The following is a 22,331-nucleotide window of genomic DNA, read 5'->3' on the forward strand; positions in this document are numbered from 1 at the left end:
TGGGCCCTCGCAAAGGACCTTTTGATGGCATTTTACCATTGTACTGTTAAGGGTGTATTAACTTATGGTCTGTGTGTGTGGTTTGGAAGCTGCATGGCCAGGGGAAAAACAATGCTGTCCAGGGTTGTAAAAACTGCGGAGAGAATAATTGGGTGCGCTCTTCCCACCTTGGATCAAATCTATGCTTCTAGGTGCCATAAGAAAGCTGCAGAGATAGCGCAGGAGAGTGCGCACCCCGGAAATGATCTCTTTCAGCTTCTGCCTTCTGGAAGAAGGTACAGGGTTATAAAGGCGAGGACTAGCCGCCTAAGAAACAGTTTCTATCCAAATGCGATTTTGGTTTTAAACACAGTGTAAGGAGTCTCTGGGACGTGGGTGGCGCTGTGGGTTAAACCACAGAGCCTAGGACTTGCCAATCAGAAGATCGGTGGTTCAAATCCCCGCAACAGGGTGAGCTCCCGTTGATCAGTCCCTGCTCCTGCCAACCTAGCAGTTCAAAAGCATCTCAAAATGCAAGTAGATAAATAGGTACCACTCCGGCGGGAAGGTAAACGGCGTTTCTGTGCGCTGCTCTGGTTCGCCAGAAGCGGCTTAGTCATGCTGGCCACATGACCCGGAAGCTGTACGCTGGCTCCCTCGGCCAATAAAGCGAGATGAGCACCGCAACCCCAGAGTCGGCCACGACTGGACCTAATGGTCGGGGTACCTTTACCTTTACTTTAAGGAGTCTCTATGGGAGTATATTGTATTTAAAAATGGGGTATCAGAGCTTTTAGGGGGCTAGCCAGGTTGGGATGGCTGGGATAGCAGGCTTGTTGGTTTTTGAATGTCTTCAATTTCGTTGTTCTGCATGGAACAATGACAATCAAGATTATCGTATCATTATTATTTCCTAGTTACTACTCACCACCAGGTTCCCAATGACCATGACCATCATGAAGACAATGAGGCACAAGGTTTGCCCCGCCACTTCCATGCAGTCCCACATGGTCTCAATCCACTCCCCGCAGAGGATGCGGAAGACGATCAGGAAGGAGTGGAAGAAGTCGTGCATGTGCCAGCGTGGCAGCGTGCAGTCGCTGCTGATCTTGCAGACGCACTCGGTGTAGCTCTTCCCAAACAACTGCATCCCCACCACGGCGAAGATGAAAACGATGATGGCCAGCACGAGGGTGAGGTTGCCCAGGGCACCCACCGAGTTGCCAATGATCTTGATCAGCATGTTGAGCGTTGGCCAGGATTTGGCGAGCTTGAACACTCTCATCTGCGGAAGCAAGAGGAATCCTGCTTAGCCCCTGGAAATCTCAGGAATGGGGGACCTGTGGACCCCCAAATGTTGGGGACTCCAACTCCCATCGGCCCCATCAATGACCATAGTTCAGTGGTTCCCAACCTGTGAGTCCCCGGATGTTGTTGGACTACAACGCCCATCATCCCTGAGCTCTGGCCTTGCTAGCTAGGGGTGATGGGAGTTGTAGTTGAACAACATCTGGGGACCCACAGGTTGAGAAAGGCTGCTATAGACGATGGGAGCTGCCGCCCAACAACATCTAGAGGGCCACAGTTTCCCAATCCTTGCCTTATTGCTTAGGACATACAGTGGTACCTCGAGTTACATACGCTTCAGGTTACAGACGCTTCAGGTTACAACCTCCGCTAACCCAGAAATAGTACCTTGGGTTAAGAACTTTGCTTCAGGATGAGAACAGAAATTGTGTGGCAGCAGTGCAGCGGCAGTGGGAGGCCTCATTAGCTAAAGTGGTGCTTCAGGTTAAGAACAGTTTCAGGTTAAGAACAGACCTCCGGAATGAATTAAGTACTTAACCCAAGGTACCACTGTATTTAGCTAACGGAGATCTAGAGCTGATCATCTGCAAGTTCTTGTACTGAAAGCCTGTGCCCACCCTCCGGAGTTGGAGTGGTTCAGCCACAGTCTTGTGTGTCTATAGATACTTGAACCTCACCTAGCAGACGTAACATTTCTACAGTGGTACCTCGAGTTAAGTACTTAATTCGTTCCGGAGGTCCATTCTTAAAATGAAACTGTTCTTAATCTGAAGCAGCACTTTAGCTAATGGGGCCTCCCGCTGCTGCCGCGCCGCCAGAGCACGGTTTCTGTTCTCATCCTGAAGCAAAGTTCTTAACCTGAGGTACTACTTCTGGGTTAGCGGAGGCTGTAACCTGAAGCGTATGTAACCCGAGGTACCACTGTACTCCTCTTTATAGCTAAGGTGGGAGGCCTGTTGGCTCTGGCTCCACCCACTCTGGCCTCTGGCTCCACCCACTGCTGGTTCTGTGGCTTGATCCCAAGCTTCATGGGCAAAAGAAGTAGAGTTTGCTGCCACGTCTGATCAGCTGATTCTTGGCAGCTGCCAAGTCCTGCGACTTTACCCCTTCGGTCTGATTTCAAACCATGCAAACGCTTCACTTGACGTCACCTGACATCAGTTGATTGACAGGTAGGCAGACTTGCGCATCTGCAAAATGGCCCATGGGGGTTGCGCAGTGTTTGGAATTCCCATTGTTCAAGGCGCATTTTGTGACAGGGAATTTCATTTGCGTGAGCAGTTTCTGAACTGTGGGCGCAGAACCGTGCCTAAGATTTCAGATTAAAACTGCAGAGTGGAAAGAAAGGAGGACTTTTTCCTGCCTCCCCACTTCCAGCTATTCTCTGAAGTATGGAGAAGAGACCCTCTTAAGAATATTAGGGGGCTGGGCTGGGGAAGAACAGGCCTATTCAGCTTTCAAGAGACTGAGATCTACTCCCACTATAAAAAACAACTGAGAGATATACCAAAGTTGTTGTTTTTTTGAATCGGGGGTGTGTGTGATCTACTGTGATCTACCATGGATCCCCTGTGATCTACCAGTAGATCACGATCTACCTGTTGGACATCCATGGACTAGACCATGTAAAAATGAACACAATATTTTAGCTGCAGTTCATTCAATTTCAGCTTTGTATTCTTGTTATTAAAGAAGCGCACCTAGGTATTCCGTTGTTGCACCCATAACCTAGGTTTAAGGGGCCATTTAGATCCTAGCTTTCATATCTCAGTTTCTAACACTGGGGTTGTGGGATGTCAAGCAATAGTTCTATACCCTCCAAGTTTCCCTATTTTCCAGGGACTCTCCTGGATTTACAGTAGCCATCCCGGTTTCTGATTTGATCCTGGAATATCCCGCTTTTCCTTACGACATCCCTATCTTCATTGGAGAAATGTTGGAGGGTGTGACAGATTGTCTCTATCAGAGAAATGTTGGAGGGTATAGAGTTATCCAACACCCAAGCCATCTGAAGGCAGCCCTCTAGGGGGATTTTTAAAAATGTTTAATGTTATTTTTATATCTGTTGGAAGCCGCCCAGAGAGGCTGGGACAACCCATATAATATTACTATTTAAACCCTCCCATCTGACTGGGTGGAATATGCGCAGCTTGCAGACTTAGCATATAGAATAAGAGAACAAGAAGAACATACATTTAGAGAAGATTGGAAAATGTTTATTGAATATATGGGGGTAAATTGTGTACACTTGAAAACGTTGGCAGCATTAAGATAAATTCAACAGTGTAAATAAGTTTTGATGGATGTAATAACAGAATACTGAATGGTTTAGTCTATGTAAAATACGCAGGGATTTATGATATGCAAAATGAACCGTGGAAAGAGAAGAAGTCACTGATATTTTAAGGATGTTTAAATGAGCATTCAAAATACTAAAACAGAAAATTTTATAACAATTATAAAATAATAAAAAATAGTAATATTATTGTAATGTTGCTGCTGCTGCTGCTATTGTTACTGAATAGGGCGTCCCTATTTTCATTGGAGAAATGTTGGAGGGTATGCACACACACCCACACACACACACACACCCATGCTTATAAAACCCAAAGGGTTAGAAACTGGCTATTATTTGAACAAAATACAGTTGATATTCTTGCAAGGCCAGATTTGCACAGCAAATAGTAGACTAACTAGCCCTGGTGGCTGCAATCGCACATGCTTCCTTGCCAACATCACCAGTGTCTTGGTAGAGTTGTTCTAGGCTTCCTCAACCTCGGCCCTCCAGATGTTTTTGGCCTACAACTCCCATGATCCCTAGCTACCAGGACCAGCAGCAAGGGATGATGGGAACTGTAGTCTCAAATCATCTGGAGGGCAGAAGTTGAGGAAGCCTGCTCTACCTTAAAGGTGGATTAGGCAACCAGACCAGGAACAAATCAACAGGCACTGAGCACCATAGCTGTCAACCGTCCCTTATTTGGCGGGAAATTCCCTTATCCCAGTACTGTGTCCCGCTGCTGTCCCTTATTGATGATGTCCCTTAAATTTCCCGGGTTTCAAAGGAAGCAGCTCCTCTCCCTCCCTCCCTCCCTGCTGGCCAGGGAGGAGGGAGGCTCCAACTGTGTTGCTTGGCTGCGTTGCTCACCCAATAAGGAGTCTAAGAACGAATGGGGGGTGGAGCTTGCATGCCTTGTGCCAATCAAATCGGCCACGTTGCCTGGGGACTCGCCTTTGCTCAGTGCTTTGCTCAAGAGAGGTGACGGTGGTTTTCCTTGCTGCATCCCCTTTGCTGGGTTGCTGCGCTTTGGGAACCACCGCTTGAGGCTTCGTTTGGCTGCTGGCTTTCTGCCTCTGGCTCGGAGGGGCTCAAAAGTCGAACATACCTGTGCCCTGAAAATCCCTTATTTTGGCGGCTGATCCCTTATTTTCGAGGCTGCTGGTCCCTTATTTTCAAATCTGTAAGTTGACAGCTATGCTCAGCACAGACGTTTCAGGCTGTGAGGCTGCCTCTGGGACTGGTCAGTTTTCTGCGCAAGCGCTGGCGAGCTGGCTTGTGGCACCTTCCAAAATAGCACAGGGACGCCTCGCCCCCGCTCTGCCCGGGGTGGGAGGAAAATATTGGCCCTGCTTCAGAAAGAAGCCGCAGGGACACAGGATGACATAACAAAGTCACCTACCAGACGGAAAGAGCGTAGCACAGACAGGCCCTGGACGTTGGCGAGGCCGAGCTCAACCAAGCTGAGAGTGACAATGATGCTGTCAAAGATGTTCCATCCAACCTGGAAGTAATCGTAGGGGTCCAGCGCAATCAGCTTCAGCACCATCTCTGCAGTGAATATCCCCGTGAAGACCTGCGAGGAAGTGCCGTGAGAAAGAAGACACGGTGAGAGGTGGGCGAAGTTGGCTGCTCCACAGACAAGGGGCAGAGGAGAAAAGAAAGCCAGACAGTCTTCATGTATGCGACAACGGCCGCGAGAGTTCTAATAGCACAAGGATGGAAGACTGAAGAAACCCCAACTAAAGAATCACGGCAAGAAAATTTGATGGACTGAACTGGCAAAACTGACATATAAGCTACGGGACAAGGATAACTGTGACTTTAAAGATGAATGGGAACCCTTTACAAAGTATTCGAAGATGCAACAAAGCGAACTGGACTCCTCGGATGGCTTTGAATAAACATTCACAAACTTTTTATTGATAATAATCAGCTAAATAGTTTGAGGATCTACCGTATTTTTCACTCTATAGGAAGCACTGGACCATAGGAGGGGGAGAACAGGGGGGGGGGGAATCCTCCCCCTCTCTGCTCAGCGCCCCTTCAGCGAAGCGGCAGGAGAAACGGAGCCCCTTCCATTTCTCCTCCCGCTTCGCTGAAGGGGCTCTGCGCAGAGAGGTAAAACTGTGCAGCGCCTCTCCCGCGAAGCAAAGCCTGGAGAGCAACGGGGATCGGTGTGCACCTACCCCTCTCGCTCTCCAGGCTTCAGACGGCTATCTGCAAGCCTTTGGAGTGCAGCAGGAACTCCTGCTGCGCTCCGAAGACTTGCGGATAGCTGCCCAAAGCCCCCGAAGCACAGCGGGAGTTTGCGCTGCGCTCCAGGGGCTTTGGGCTTCAGGTGGCTATCCGCAAGCCTTCGGAGAGCAGTTCTCCCTCTGCACTTCGGAGGCTTCACGTTGCTATCGCTGAAGCCAAGGAGCCTGCATCCGCTCCATAGGATACACACACATTTCCCCTTAATTTTTGGAGGGGGAAAGTGCATCCTATAAATCGAAAAATACGGTATACAACTTTGTAACATGCAGAAAACAGCATTCTCAGAGAAATCAAAGACTGGAACTGAGGGAAGCCGGGAGGTGGGGGTGGGTGGGTTTTGTGTGGGAGGGTGGGGGGAGGGGCGGACAAATGGGGGGGGGGGAAATAAGGATGATATGTTTCTGGATAATATGTTTTGTTATAATTTTGAATAATTTTTTTTTTTTAAGAGGGGGTTAAACTAGGCCACAACTTTGAGGCTTGTGGAAGACGAGAGGGCTTGGTATGGCAAGAAGTCTGATCAAGACCCAAGCAGCCCACATGCTGGGCAGTGCCTTTGGGATCTTCGATCCTGCTGGCAACCTGGGGTGAGTGATGTCAGGGCCACCCAACCCTGAGCTCAGGTCATGAGTACAGCCGTACCTTGGTTTTCAAACGCCTTGGGAGTCGAACGTTTCGGTTCCCAATCAAAAAACAGAAGTGATTGTTCTGGTTTTTGAGCATTCTTTGAAACTTCCTGCAGCCAATTGGAAGCTGCGCCTTGGTTTCTGAATGTTTTAGAACTTGAACGGACTTCCGGAACGCATTCCGTTCGACCTCTGAGGTAGCAGTGTATAAGCTAGCACTCAATAAGGGTGAGGTGAGGGAAGCAAGCACTCTGTGTGTGTCAACAAGCAATTCACATTATATTTCTCCCAGTATTTGGTTACAGCATTTATCATATTCAACTGTGTTAGAGTAGTGTTTGTTCTTTCAAAAAAGACGAAGAAATACCCTCCCTTGCGTGAAGAATGACGGAGGGAACACGAGGCTATATGTTTGCTGCTACGAATACGTTCCTTTCCGCAATTTCTGTCCAATGAATGTAGGGCTATGGAGCCAATGATAGATGACCCTGAGAGGCTCAGATAATTGCTCCACGTTTCCCACAGATTGAAGCAGAAGCAGAGAATTAATTCAGCCTCTTTACACTTCCCCTCACTTCCTTTAGCATGCCTTCTGCTATTTTTGCCGACAATTTCCAGGGAACTGCTACCGACAATATTTAAATATTTTGTTGTTGTTGCTTGTCCTAAACCTTTTAGCAAAGGTGTTTCTCGAATTACATTCTTGCCTCTTTTATTGCCAGCTAACATATTCCTTTTGCCAGAGTTTGTGTTCCTCTTTATTCCCCTCGCTTGGACAAGACTTTGAATTTCTTTGTGCTTTATTGATGTGGGTATTAGTTGCACAAACACCAAGGAGATGAGGTGGTAATTGGGCAAGGACCTAAACCGACTAGCTTTCGCTTTCATCCCAACAGGGCAGGCTCCCTGCTAACTCCACATGGTGTCAGAGTGCCTCTTTGTTAATTCCACAATAGCTTCCTTGATTCTGCTAATTCATCACTATTTTTTCCGAGACGCTTTCATCCTAATCCCATTAGTTCTCATACCCTACAGAGGCTTACCCAAAATATATATACAACTGCATCTGTGCATATTCATCCCATCCATATTTTTGTTTGCCCAACGCTTTCCCTTGGGAAACCTGCGGTTTAGCGCTGAATTGCAACAGACAGCGTGTGGATTTTCCGCAGGTGGCCATTTGTTCCAATTTAGCACTAAAGAGCAGGTTTTCCAGGGGAACGTGGCAGGGGAAGGGCAAAACCTCACGGGACAAGCGGGAAATCGCTTGGACCCATGCTGTCTAGGTGTGAATGAGCCCTCAACCTCCTTGCATAAGTCTTTCTTCTTTTCCCCTTCTGTCCATTGTTGTCTTTTTTAACACTCATGTTAGGGACGTGGCTTTTGCTTGCGCTACCCGATGACCTGTCATGTGCAGCAATGGCACTGCGTTAATAATATCAAGATTATTGTGTCTGGATTCTACCTTCCAGTGTTGGCAGAGCATTAATAACTTGGCAGCCTATCTGGGACCTGGCAAATGCCCCAGAAACCAGCACGCTTGCCTGGGGTTGGGTTTCGTCAAGGAAATACAAGGGGATTAATAGGACAAAACATGCCCACTGTGTTTCCTACGAGCTGTTAGAAGCTGGCTGCAGGCCCAGCTCTAGAATCACAGTGGGGGATTGTATGCCGAGAGTTATCAGAGGACTTTAGTGCAAAACAGGAAGCACCTAAATATTAACCAGTCTGAAGTTACTAAGGGCACAATGCTATACCTGGCAGTTAAGAAGAAGAAGAAGAGGAGTTTGGATTTGATATTCTGCTTTATCACTACCCGAAGGAGTCTCAAAGCGGCTCACATTCTCCTTTCCCTTCCTCCCCCACAACAAACACTCTGTGAGGTGAGTGGGGCTGAGAGACTTCAGAGAAGTGTGACTGGCCCAAGGTCACCCAGCAGCTGCATGTGGGGGAGTGGGAAGCGAACCCGGTTCACCAGATTACGAGTTTATCGCTCTTAACCACTACACCACACTGGTTAAGAACTCAGTGAGAACTCAGTGGGACTGACTTCTGAGTAGAACTGTGCTGTTAATGCAGGGATGGGAACCTGCTGCCCTCCAGATTCTATTAAACCCAACCAACATTGCCAATGGTCAGGGATGATGGGAATTGTAGTCCAACAAATATTTGGAGGTCCATAGGCTCCCTACCCCTGTGTTAACATATTGAATGTTTCAATATTTATTTTTATTCTTTATACTGGGGATAAAACAGACAGATGACGGTTCTCAACAAGGAAGTTTCAGTTCAAATTTCAGCCAGGAGGGAGCGGGCTCCAAAATTCAGCAGCTAATTTCAATGAATTGGGAGAGACCATTTGATGGCCACCGTAACAGAAACACTGTCATCTTGTTGCATTACTTATTGGGCTTGGGTGAGGGGGAGGAACAGGCCTACCCCTGTAAAATGCCCCCTTCATTTAACTACCCAGAAATGGTACAGAGTGGCACCTTTAGCTCAGCCCAATTAAAACTTTGTGGACTGAAAAAAGTTGGATTTGTTGAGCTTCAGGGGAAATAATTGCTGGGCAAAAACGACATGATGTAAGTTGTCAAATTATGAGTAGGGCAGCAAGGACCCTCATTTGGACCCTGTCCCTCTCTCAAGCCACAGTGCATCAGGGTCATCTACCGAAGCTAGCTGGCATCAAGTCACAGAATGAAGAACAGAGGGCTTGTGATTGGGAAATGTTCCATAATGAATGAAAAAAAGTATAAAGGTAAAGGGACCCCTGACAGTTAGGTCCAGTTGCGGACGACTCTGGGGTTGCGGTGCTCATCTTGCTTTATTGGCTGAGGGAGCCGGCGTACAGCTTCCGGGTCACGTGGCCAGCATGACTAAGCCGCTTCTGGCAAACCAGAGCAGCGCACGGAAACACCGTTTACCTTCCCGCTGGAGCGGTACCTATATATTGGCAGCTTTCTGGGTCATGTGGCTAGCAGGACTAAACCGCTTCTGGCACAACGGGACACCGTGACGGAAACCAGAGCGCACGGAAACGGCATTTACCTTCCCGCCGGAGCAGTACCTATTTATCTACTTGCACTCGCGTGCTTTTGAACTGCTAGGTTGGCAGGAGCAGGGACCGAGCCACGGGAGCTCACCCCGTCACAGGGATTCAAACCGCCGACCTTCTGATTGGCAAGCCCTAGGCTCTGTGGTTTAGACCACAGCACCACCCGCTTTCTCCCCCAAAAAACCCAGAGTCCTTTCTGTTGGGGTTAATTCAGACTGAAATTCCAAGGTGTCAAAAAAGGCTATTTATGTATGCCACTACTGCGGCCCGTGTTTTGTTAGCCCAAAAATGGAAAATGAGCGAGGTCCCAACCAAAGAAGAATGGCAACTTAAGCTGACAGAATATGCACAACTTGAAGACTTAACACATAGAACAAGAGAACAAGGAGAACGTACGTTTAAAGAAGAGTGGAAAATGTTTACTGAATATATGGGAAATAATTGTGTACTGTTGAAAACACCGGCAGCATTAAGATAAATTCAACAGTGTACAGTGGTGCCTCGCAAGACGAAAATAATCCGTTCCGCGAGTCTCTTCGTCTAGCGGTTTTCTCGTCTTGCGAAGCAACCCTATTAGCGGCTTAGCGCTATTAGCGGTTTAGCGGCTTAGCGGCTATTAAAGGCTTAGCGGCTTAGTGGCTAAAAGGCTATTAGCGGCTTAGAAAAGGGGGGGGGAGCGAAAAAAATTGCAAGACGTTTTCGTCTTGCGAAGCAAGCCCATAGGGAAATTGCCGCCGGAGCAGTACCTATCGAAAAACGGAAGCGCATCGAAAAACGGAAAACCCTTTCGTCTAGCGGGTTTTTCGTCTTGCGCGGCATTCATCTAGCGGGGCACCACTTTGAACAAGTTTTGATGGATGCGATAATGGAATACTGAATGGTATAGTTTTTGTAAAATAGGCAGGGAGTTATGATATGTAAAATGAACCATGGAAAGAGGAGCAGAAGGGAAGTCATTGATGTCTTAAGGATGTAAAATGAGTATTCTAAATGGTAAAACAGAAAACAATAAAATTATATATTTTTAAAAAAGAACAGAGGGAATGTGGTTCTCCTACCAGGTTCCCCACATTCAAAACATTGTTGAATGCGTCTGTCATCGGGTAGTGTTCCATGGCCATGAAGATGGTGTTGAGGACAATGCAGATGGTGATCCCCAGATCAACAAAGGGGTCCATGACAATGAGCTTGATTATGTTCTTCATCTTCACCCAGAGCGGGCAGCAATTCCACACGAGGACCGCGTGGGCAAACTTGTACCACCACGGCGGACATTTCTGGTGCGCCTCTTCCAGTTCTGAAAGCAAAAAATCAACAAGGAACATATTGATTGAAACCATAGCGAACCGTGTATATTTGAGGGAAATAATAAGTTACTTCATTTACATATACGTAATCTTAATTATATTTTATTGTCATAATGTTATTGTTGTTTTCCTCTGCCTTTTAAAAACATTTTATGTATTCTTTTTCTTTCCTTTTCATTCTAACTTATTGTAATATTCTTAATAAATTTGAAATTAAAAAACAACAACACAAGGACCTCTGGCACACGATCATTTTTCCCCACTACGTCAAAGTCAATACAGTCATACCTCTGAAGCCGAACGCCTTGCGAGTCAAACGTTTTGGCTCCCGGACGCCACAAACCCAGAAGCGAGTGTTCCGGTTTGTGAATGTTCTTTGGAACCCGAACGTCCGATGTGGGTTCTGTGGGTTCTGATTGGCTGCAGGAGCTTTCTGCAGCCAATCGGAAGCTGCGCTTTGGTTCCCGAACATTCTGGAAGTCAAACAGACTTCCAGAATGGATTCCGTTCGACTTCCAAGGTACAACTGTACTTACCAAGATGTCCAACTTCAGCCAATAAATCAGTGAGACAAATCAATGGGCAGAACAATCAAAACCCCTCATCCACCATGCCCAAGGGGGTTAGGATGGCGTGGTCGTGTTCCTCTGGCCAGCCAAGCTCCACTGCAAGGTGCATCCCAAAGAGCAGTAGCCAGCGGAAGCCCCCCAAAATGGGGCATTTCAGGGGCAGGAAGTTGCTGGGACTGTCCAGAATTGGATCTGCTGGATCCTGAGCTGCCCCTCCTGCGCTCAGATGGCAGCAATGGGCTCAAGGTGGACCTCTAGGCTGTGCCAATCTGGGAGCTAGCACATCAAAGGGGCATTTTTGAATGGGTGGCTGCATTCAAGCTCCACCATTGCCCGTCAGGGTTGGATTGCAGCCTCCTGCTTAAATTTGAGACCAAAATTTCACCCAGAGGCAGGGAACCCTTTTCAGTCTCTTTGGCTGGGGTAGAGGCAAAGTTGTGCAGCTTAGTGGATGCGCCTCTTACCTTTGGAATGTGGCCTAAGGTGCAAAGCCACAGATGTCTACCTCTGCTCTTACGGTACGGAAGAAAACCCTCTCCAAGACAGAAGTACTGTTTCTGGGAGACAGGGGAAAGGGCAATGGGGCCAACACCATTAAGGACCCTGTCACTCATGATCAAGTCTGCATGCTATGTACATGACAGAAGGAAACACATCTTGGAAGGTGTCCTACACTACTGGAAAAGACATGTACCCTTCCCAGGGTACGGTCACCTTTTTCGAACCACCAAAGGCATCTGGAGTTTTCAGAACTAGAACAGCATCTCTCTTATTCCTTGGGCTTCTGACTAAAACAACAGTCTACTGCCAAGTTACTGTCTTTTTCCGCCCCCATGTATAAGACACCCCCTATTTTGAGGGACTCTGATTTAAGAAAAAGGGGGAGGGAGATGTATACGTATATAAGACGCCCCCAAATTTTTGACATTATTTTTAGGGGAAAAACCTAGTCTTATACATGGAAAAATACGGTAATTTACAAAAAAGAGGGAACATTTTATCACATGTGGTGGGAATGTAAAAAGGTGAAATGCTTCTGAGAGATGATATATAATGAGTTGGAAAAAAATGTTGAAATATATATTTATAAAGAAACCAGAAGCATTTCTCTTGGGTATTGTTGGAAATGATATAAATAGAAAGGTATGTAAGCTTTTTCTATATGCAGTAACAGCAGCAAGAATACTATTGGCCCAAAAATGGAAGCAAGAAGAATTACCGACGATGGAAGAATGGAGGATGAAATTAATGGACTATGCGGAACTTGATAAACTAACAGGAAGGATCCAAAACCGGCAGGACCAGAAGTTTACCGAGGAATGGAGTAAATTTACGGATTATTTGAAAAGTATTTGTGATGACCAGACGACGTTTGTAGGTTTGCAAGAAGTTCTATGAGGAATAATATTAGAAATATTTCAAAAATAGAGAAGGAGACGTGATATGTTAAGAATATAAAGGCAATATTAAGTTAGGAAATGCGTAAGAAGTGATTAAGACGGAGCATTGTCAGAGGTGCTGATGGAAGTCCAATAAGAATGTATTTGTGATAAATTGTGTGGTATGTTTTATAATTTTGTATGTTAAAAACCAATAAAAATATTTTTTTTAAGGAAAAATACAGTGATTTGTATTTATTTAACGGCTTATGCGATCCCTGTTCTCGCTTAGTTCACAACAATTCACAATATTAAAAATGATAAACATTATAATAGGCAATGGTCTTTGTCGTTGTTTTTCCTAATGCCAGAAACAATCCAGCTCTACCCAAAGTCGTGGAGGAATTTACCTTCCAGTGTGTTGGAGACAATGCTGAGGGCACTCTCTGCTCGTTTATTCAAGCCTGTCCCTTCTTGGTTTCCTACTTGGAGATGGTTGTGGTCAGACTTCTCATGCTCCTCCGCTGTATCTGACTGCAACAGGGAAACAAGGATGATTTAGCGCAGGGTATCTCACACCTTCTATCTCCAGGGCCCACCTGCGACAGCAGAAAATGACGGAGGCCCACAAGCCACTCACAAAATTGGTGGAACGTAGTGTCAGAGCTTGGCAAAATCAATGGGCAATTACTGGGATAGCTTTCTACGGATATCTAATCTATCTTTGGAAATTGATAAATTCCTTGTCACATGTTTGCCTTGTTTAATGTTGTATTTAATCTTGTTTTTAAGTTGTATTCATTCAACTTGTTTTTATTATTGCTTGTTAGCCGCCCTGAGCCCGGCCTTGGCTGGAGAGGGCGGGGTAATAATAATAATAATAATAATAATAATAATAATAATAATGGCAAGGAGTTACATAGCTCAGTTTTTCTCAAGCTAGGTACACACATTTACTTTGGACGTATCATGGCACAGCACCCCCATTTTGGGGCAGAATGTGATCATCCAGAAGCGTTTTTCTTTCATATTTTCCCTTCCCACCCTACATGCCTCTCAGATAGATAGATAGATAATACTTTATTCGGCTATAAGCCCACAAGGTAAAACCAAACAATAAATAAAATAGCCTCTCAGAGTTTTTCCACCCATCTCCTGTAATTTCTTCTCCCATACTCCTTTCACACTCAACTTGTAATTCATTCCCACCCACCCCAAGCTCCTCAATATTGCTGCTGCTGCTGCTGCTGCTGTTGATAATGATAATGAGGATGATGATAATTGCCCTTCACCACAAGATCTCAGGGAGGTTCACGAGATAAAAATACAATGTAAAAGCACAAATAAATAGTTCAAGCAAAAACAACAAAATAATAACCCCCCCTCCCACAAACACATTTAAAAGCCTGTAGAATATCAGTCAGCCAAAGACCAAGTTGAAGAGGAATGTTTCCACCTGGTACCCCAAAAAAAATGTATTTTTCGCTCCATAAAAGGCACCTGACCATAAGACACACCTAGTTTTTAGAGGAGGAAAACAAGGGGGGGGGGGGAATTCTGAATCAAATGTTGTACTAAACTATTTAATAAACTACCGGTATATCAGAATAATATTTTAACCATGTAAAGTGAACAGCAGTCAACAGTGGCATTAAGAACCATCATCACTGTCATTAACAAACGAAGAGAGACTTTATCCCCTAGCAAGGGAGGGAGGGGGAGGGAATGAGCTTCCCACATTGAGTCCCTTAGAGGACTGTATGGTTTTGCCCTACACAATTATTTTTATAAAGCCGAATCAACCCTGGCGATCAATGGGGTGACAGATGTCGCAGCCAGATTGCCCTCACATCCGCTGTAGTCCGCTGGCAGTAGGAGTACAATATGGGCATGTCTTTAAGTTAACATCTTACATTAAAAACCTGACAGTACCAAACTATCGAAGGCTTTTCACCAAAGCCAGACTAAACGTCTTTCCTTCTGCAGTGTTGGATGGCAGGTTGAGAGGAGTTCCCTACCAGGAGAGACTTTGCTCGTGTGCCCAAGACATCGATTCCATAAAACATATTTTGTTGCACTGTGCAAAATATGAGCAAGCTAGGGCTGAACTGATATTACCCTTGCTGGTACCTTTCCCAGGAAAATCAGAGGCTCACTATGTCAGTTTCCTATTGGAAGTCCGGACAAACGCTAGAACATTAGCAGTTTTTATCGGTGGTCGCAAGAACCAATGATCCCTATATTCTGAACAAAATGATTGTTTAACCTGGAGGTAGGCTGTATGAATTGTGTATTGCTTTGTAAAGATTTGTTGGGTCTCTGGACCGTAATAAAGATTGATTGATTGATTGATTGATTGATTGACTGATTGATTTATAAAGCCAAAAGAAGTGGGACTTTTTTCCTTTTTGTTCATTGCAGAGAGCTCTGGGGGTTTTCATATGAGGGAGGAATGAGGGAGAAATCTGATTCAATTCCCATTTAAAGTCAAACCTACCTAATTCACACCTCCGTACACAACACAAGGACAAAACCACAGCCGCCCTTAAAACTTCACACTTCTGCAAAGGAAGGCACTACTGTCCCAGCAAGACCAGTGGCGCAGGGAGGGTCTTGCGTGGCAGCACGTCGCCTGTGGGGACGTGGGACGTCGCCCATGCGAGCATCGTCCCAAGGGGGTGGCACACCCATCCCAATGTGGCGGTCGAGGGTGGGGGCGGAGGGATTACACGGCTCCCGCTGTCTTTGCTTTACACCCGTGTAAGCGGCTCCTGTCCCACTTTGCTGCTTTAAAGCGAGCTGCGGAAAAGGGAAGGGCGGGAGCCATGGCTCCCATCCGTCCCTCCTCCGCGCAGCATTCGCTTCATAACATGCACAGACACTTCCCCTTACTTTGTAGGAGGAAAAAAGTGCGTCTTATGCAGCGAAAAATACAGTATATAATGAAGGTGCCAGGTGAACTGTTTGTGGGAGAGCACCCCACAAACAGGGATCCATGCAGAAAAGGCCTGTTCTTGTGTTGCCACCCTCCAGAATGCCCCCGTCTCTTTTCCCTTGTACAAGGACCCTTCTATTCCTCCTGTGCAGGCGACACACCTCGTCTATTGTAGCTGAGCGGTCCAGCACCAAGCGTGGGATGACGCGGCCGTTGCAGTCTTTTGGCCCATCTTGATCACTAGGCGCCTCTTGATCAGACTCCCCCGTCTTCTTTTTCTCCACAATAACGCTCTCCGCAGAGCTGCTGTTTGCTGCTTGCTCTTGAAGCTGTGGAGAAACCAGAGATCTGGGTGAAGAGTATTGCCATATATATATAATGATTTGTTGGAGGTACCCAGCACAGACTGGGCTCAGTTATGTTGAACTAAGAGTGGGTGCGCTCTTCCCACCTTGGATCAAATCTATGGTTCCAGGTGCCATAAGAAAGCTGCAGAGATAGCGCAGGAGAGTGCGCACCCCGGAAATGATCTCCTTCAGCTTCTGCCTTCTAGAAGAAGGTACAGGGTTATAAAGACTAGGACTAGCCGCCTGAGAAACAGTTTCCATCCAAATGCGATTTTGGTTTTAAACGCAGTGTAAGGTAATCTCTATGGGAGTATATTGTATTTAATTATGGAGTATCAGAGTTTTTAGGGGGCTAACCAGACTGGGATAGCTGGGATAGCAGGCTTGTTGGTTTCTGAATGTCTGACGTAGATTTTTTTCAATTTTGTTGTTCGGTATGGGACAATGACAATAAAGATTATCGTATCGTATCGAGAGACCCAGGTGCAACCCATTAAGCCAAGACACAAAGGGTTGGTTTCCCTTCCTGCTACCTCATAGAGTTACCTATGAGAACAAAACTGGGGGCTAGGGTTCTATCTCAGAGAAAAGGTGGAACATAAATGTAAATAATAAATAAAGATCTATACATATATATTTAGATGGTAATGATTCTCCAGCTGAGAGCCACATTCCATAACTGGGTGCTATTTCATGCCTTGGCCAATTGGAACTGATGCATAATCTTCTTTATTATTAAAGTGTTGTAGGTTATTTCTGTACCTTACGAGCGGGGGACAAGAACAGTGACCTACATTAAAGCGCTCATTGTAATAATAATAATAATTTATTATTTTTACCCTGCCCATCTGGCTGGGTTTCCCCAGCCACTCTGGGTGGCTCCCAACAGAATATTAAAAACACGATAAAGCATCAAACATTAAAAACTTCACTAGACAGGGCTGCCTTCAGATGTCTTCTAAAAGTCAGATAGCTTTTTATCTCCTTGACATCTGATGGGAGGGCATTCCACAGGGCGGGCGCCACCTCTGCCTGGTTCCCTGTAACCTCACTTCTTGCAGGTTACAAGGTACACTGGGCCATGGTCACTTAGGGCTTTAAAGCTCAGCACCAACACTCTGAATTGTGCTCGGAAATGTACTGGGAGCCAATGCAGGTCTTTCAGGAGCGGTGTTATATGGTCTCGGCAGCCACTCCCAGTCACCAGTCTAGCTGCTACATTCTGGATTGGTTGTATTTCAACATACCGTATTTTTCGCTCTATAAGACGCACCAGACCACAAGACGCATCTAGTTTTTGGAGGAGGAAAACAAGAAAAAAAATATTCTGAATCTCAGAAGCCAGAACAGCAAGAGGGAATCCTGCGCAGTGAAAACTCCATAAGACGCACACACATTTCACCTTACTTTTTAGGAGGGAAAAAGTGAGTCTTATAGAGCAAAAAATACGGTATATGTGAGGTGGCTTGCAATACTATAACCACTATATCAGCTAAGCAATATACCATACCCGCCAACATTTCTCCAATGAAAATAGGGATTTCCTATTATTATTATTATTATTATTATTATTATTATTATTAGACTATTTATATCCCACCCATCTGACTAGGTTGCCACAGCCACTCTGCGTGGCTTCCAACACATATAAAAACATGAAACATTTTTTAAAAAACCTTCCTTATACAGGGCTGCCTTCAGATGGCTTGTGGGTCGGATAACTCCATACCCTCCAATATTTCTCTAATGGAAATAGGGACGTCCTGAGGAAAAGAGGGACATTCCAGGATCAAATCAGAAACCGGGATGGCTTCTCTAAATAAGGGACTGTCCCTGGAAGGTCTGCGTAATCATAGCTGAATGGGATCTGCTAATGCCGTAAGTAGAATTTGCTTGTTTGTGCAGAAAATACTTAAAGTATAACTATTCTGGCAGACTATTTCCCCCCTCCCCTATTTTTATTGTGCTTTACGAAGGGGGAACTGAAGGCCTTATCCCTGGCCACTGAATGTTAGAACAAGGAAAACCCACATAGATTTGTCAAGAAAGATCTGGAAAAGGATGGGGGGGGGTGTGCTTAGCACCGTGTTTGAGGATACTTTCTGTATTCACATAGACATGAGGGATAAATTCAAATCAGTTTGCATCCAGAGCCAAAACCTATCTATATAATTGGCACATTCCAAAACAATACATGAACGGAAACCCAGGCAGCCATCAATACTAGCCCGTGTTTCAATTTTGCATGGCAGTTCTCCAGCAAAAAAATGCCCATATTGGGTGAAACTGCAGAGAAATGGGTGCACGTTCAAAGAAAATACAGGTGTGTTCTCATGAGGACTTTTTTTATTTAAAAAATCACAAATTGATGTAGAATTGTGATGAAACGGAAAATAAGAAACTGAGAGAAACCAAAATTGACCATTTGCTTATCCCCAGATCCACACTGTTTCCCCGTCATTGCTTAATTCCCTCGTTTTATTTCACAATTTATACCTTTCTATCAAAAAAGGGGACAGACCCCGTAGGCATTGAAATCAGCCCAGAGTCCTGTTAAGACTTGAACTATATATGGCGTTCGTCTCAAGCCAAGTCCCCCTCCCGAGAAGATATTCGCTGTCTGGAAATAGAAAATCCACTTCCGAATGTTTAGATTAGAAGCCCAAGGCCACAATACGCGACACCATTCTACACACACACGCACATATGGACAACTGCCTGTTTGCACAACCCGAAAATTAGATTTGTATGGGTGGCTCGGGGTCAAGTGGGCGGAAGCAGCTGGCAGGGCAGGAGCCTGTTACAAACTCTGAGATGCCTGAGATGCCTTCTCTTGTAGATGCTTTTAAAAAAAGAAAAAAAGAGACGAGGACATTCAAGGCCAGAAGAGCAGCTAGCGCAGGACACAGGGATCAAAAAAAGAGCAAATGGGTGTGATGTGACCGGGGGGGTGAGAGTGAAGTTTGATTCAGTTTGCATTTAAAGGCAAAGCTACAAACTTTGCTCTTTCCGATACAATAAGCAAACTGAAATATCCTTCGAAATTTGCAGCCCCCTAAGTGCTCATCCAACTGACTTTCCCCCTGCACTTTCTGGGCAAAGGCCTGTCCCTGATTTTAAGGTTCCATGTTCAAGTGTGGGGTTTGGGGGGGGTTGCCTCGAGCTTTCCCCGTGAAAACCTGCTCTTTAAAGCTGAATCGGAGCAAATGTCAGTTTGGGGTTTGATGTTTGTTCTGATTTAGCTTTAAAGAGCAGGTTATCGCAGGAGAAATTCTGAAGGGAAAAGGGGGGGTGTGCTTGGCCACAGAGCTTTAAATTGTCGACTGTGCCTGGAAAAAGTGGAGGAAAGACAAGCGTAGATAAGCCCTGAATCAGAACAAACAGCAATTTTATGTGGATTGCCCTTGCTCCGATTCAGTAGTAAAGAGCAGGTTTTCACAGGGAAATTCCCTGGGGAAAACACAAACAAAATCACCTCACAGAAATGAATATACTAGTTTAATCTGCATAAAAGTGCATATATTCATGACAATAACATGCAAAATGTGCCTATTAGGCAATATTGGAAGCGAAAATGTTATATTAGGAGAATTCACATTAAAACGCGAATGAATTTTCATGAGGGCTTTTTTCAAAAATAAATAAATCACAAACTGATATAGAAATGTAGAGAACTGAACTTTGGAGAAATGGAAATTGGAAAAATGAGAAACAGAAACCAAAATATTTGTCCACCGAAGCTGCCAGATATTGGTCATTATATGAGATGTAATAGAGGAATAAGCATTCGTTGATATGTGTGGCATTATGCAGTACGTAAAAGGAAGGGGCCTAAAAAACAACATGGAAGGAAAGGAGGGAAATCAAATCATAAGAGAAATGTATAACAAATTTGAAACTAATTGGTGAAAGTTATGAAAATCTAATAAAAAAAATTAATGTAAAAAAGAGCATGCATCATCTTTTTGATGAGTTGCCACAAGAGAATCCATGCTGGACCTTAGTAGAAGCAGGAACACAATAATTTCACCATGGGCTGATGTGGCTGGCATTCATCAGGGGATGAAAGAGAAGCTCACATATGAGAAGTGCATAGCAGGCAGGTCAGGCTGAAGGCAAATCACAGTCGTACCTTGGTTCTCAAACGCCTTGATACTCAGACGTTTTGGCTCCCCAACTCTGCAAACCCAGAAGTGAGTGTTCCAGTTTGCGAACATTTTTCAGAAGCCGAACGATGCACTTTCTGATTAAGTGCAGGAAGCTCCTGCAGCCAATGGTAAGCCATGCCTTGGTTTCTGAACCATTTCAGGAGTCGAATGGACTTCCAGAACAGATTAAGTTTGAGAACCAAGGAACCACTGTATACTTTGTTCTGAGTGTTGAGGGTGTTCTGAAAGAGAGACCACTGCCTGTGTTGCATGGGCTCATTCCATTTTAACCTTAAAAAAAGGTTTTACAGTGGTACCTCAGGTTACATATGCTTCAGGTTACAGACTCCACTAACCCAGAAATATTACCTCGGGTTAAGAACTTTGCTTCAGAATGAGAACAGAAATTGTGCTCCTGCTGCGTGGCGGCAGCAGAAGGCCCCATTAGCTAGAGTGGTGCTTCAAGTTAAGAACAGTTTCAGGTTAAGAACAGACCTCCAGAACAAATTAGTACTTAACCAGAGGTAACACTGTAAAGGGACGGGGTGGTGCTGTGGGTTAAACCACAGAGCCTAGGGCTTGCCGATCAGAAGGTCGGTGGTTCGAATCCCCACGACGGGGTGAGCTCCCGTTGCTCGGTCCCTGCTCCTGCCAACCTAGCAGTTTGAAAGCACGTCAAAGTGCAAGTAGATAAATAGGTACCGCTCCGGCGGGAAGGTAAATGGCGTTTCTGTGCATTGCTCTGGTTCGCCAGAAGCGGCTTAGTCATGCTGGCCACATGACCCGGAAGCTGTACGCCGGCTCCCTTGGCCAATAAAGCGAAATGAGGACAGCAACCCCAGAGTCGGCCACGACTGGACCTAATGGTCAGGGGTCCCGTTACCTTTACCACTGTATAAGATTTTATTTCAAAGCCCTATAGAACGTATTGGCCTTGCTGCACAGGGGCGCGAAGTGCCTCCCACATCGAAGGGGTGCGGTCACATGACGGGTCACATGACACTGCCTGGGAAGCACAGAGGGCGATCTTCACGCTTGTTCGCCCCAGCCGCCCTCCAACTCATTGGCTCCTGGGCTGGGAATAACAAAGGCAAAAATCGCCCTTGCTCGTCCCAGCCACTGCCCAGCTCCTGGGCTGCTGGGTGGAGGCTGGGGCTGGGGCATGTGGAAGGCAGCGGGGGATGGCGGCCCCCTCAATATGGGGGGAGGCTGGAGCCACTTGCGCTCCTTATACCTCGCACCCCTGCTGCTGCACTACGCTTGTGCATCTTAAGATATGCCTCTGCCACTGGAGATCTGCAACGCCGCAAAGGCACCAGCAGAAGTCCATGCCAGTGAATCAGCTGCGCTGTGCAACTCCACAGGCAGGGGAAATGAAACAGGGCAGAGACAAGGGCGCAACTGGGAGGAATAGCCATATGCCATATAGTTATTGGTAAAACCTATTTGGCATTGCGCAACTTTCTGACTAGTTGCAGGACCTTAGCCAGACCTAGCAGAGCACACGCAGAATCCACGGAAGCAATTGGCAACTTGGATGCAGACAGGATAGACGAAGCAGGAACCAGGAACTTGTAGTTAGGTGTTTATTATATACAGTAGACTATATACAAGAACAGAACACGGATCTTTTGCTAGCTCTCTCCGACACGACTCACAACTCCTACACTGACACAGAACTCTGAACTCACGAACTCCGAACACATTCCAGTTAGTAGGCCATTAATTATCACTCCCTTGAGAGAGCTTGACCAATCAGGGAGCGGTCTCCAAGTCTCTGTTATCACCAGGCAGACATACTCCTTCAGATTGCCTTCTGGCTGTCTGCCAAACCTTAATTGACTCTGTGTGAGTAGCTGCATGTACACAGTTTCCCAACAATAGTATGCCCCCATCAGAACCCAATCGCGCACACGCACACACACACGCACACACAATGTTGGTGCAACGTTATGCCCAATTTAGAGGGATTCCATGGAGTGCAGAAAAGCCACTGCTTCCTCATCTTCTGCTGCTGTGCCCACTTTGCCACCATGAAACATACAGAACAAATGCACTCCAATCAAACCACACCACCGGCAGTGTAAAAAAATCCCTGGCATTATGTGCTTTTTCTGGGTGCAGTTTTCTTCCCTTGG

The 22,331-nt window shown here is 45.8% G+C and overlaps 1 protein-coding gene across 5 annotated transcripts in view; it reads right to left on the reverse strand.

Moving 5' to 3' along the window:
* The window catches only part of SCN4A (sodium voltage-gated channel alpha subunit 4), a 116,164-nt gene that overhangs the window by 48,954 nt on the left and 44,879 nt on the right, over positions 1-22,331 (reverse strand). For all 5 annotated transcript variants that reach the window (XM_083708934.1, XM_083708935.1, XM_083708936.1 and 2 more), the window contains 5 exons: positions 15,860-16,027; positions 13,174-13,297; positions 10,567-10,805; positions 4,968-5,141; positions 908-1,264 (listed from right to left, as the gene is read on the reverse strand). In XM_083708934.1, coding sequence (XP_083565060.1) covers positions 908-1,264; positions 4,968-5,141; positions 10,567-10,805; positions 13,174-13,297; positions 15,860-16,027 — 1,062 coding nt within the window. The remainder of the gene's footprint in view (positions 1-907; positions 1,265-4,967; positions 5,142-10,566; positions 10,806-13,173; positions 13,298-15,859; positions 16,028-22,331) is intronic.

Source organism: Podarcis gaigeae (genome assembly GCF_964106915.1).
Source record: "Podarcis gaigeae genome assembly, chromosome: 13".
Lineage (NCBI taxonomy): Eukaryota > Metazoa > Chordata > Lepidosauria > Squamata > Lacertidae > Podarcis > Podarcis gaigeae.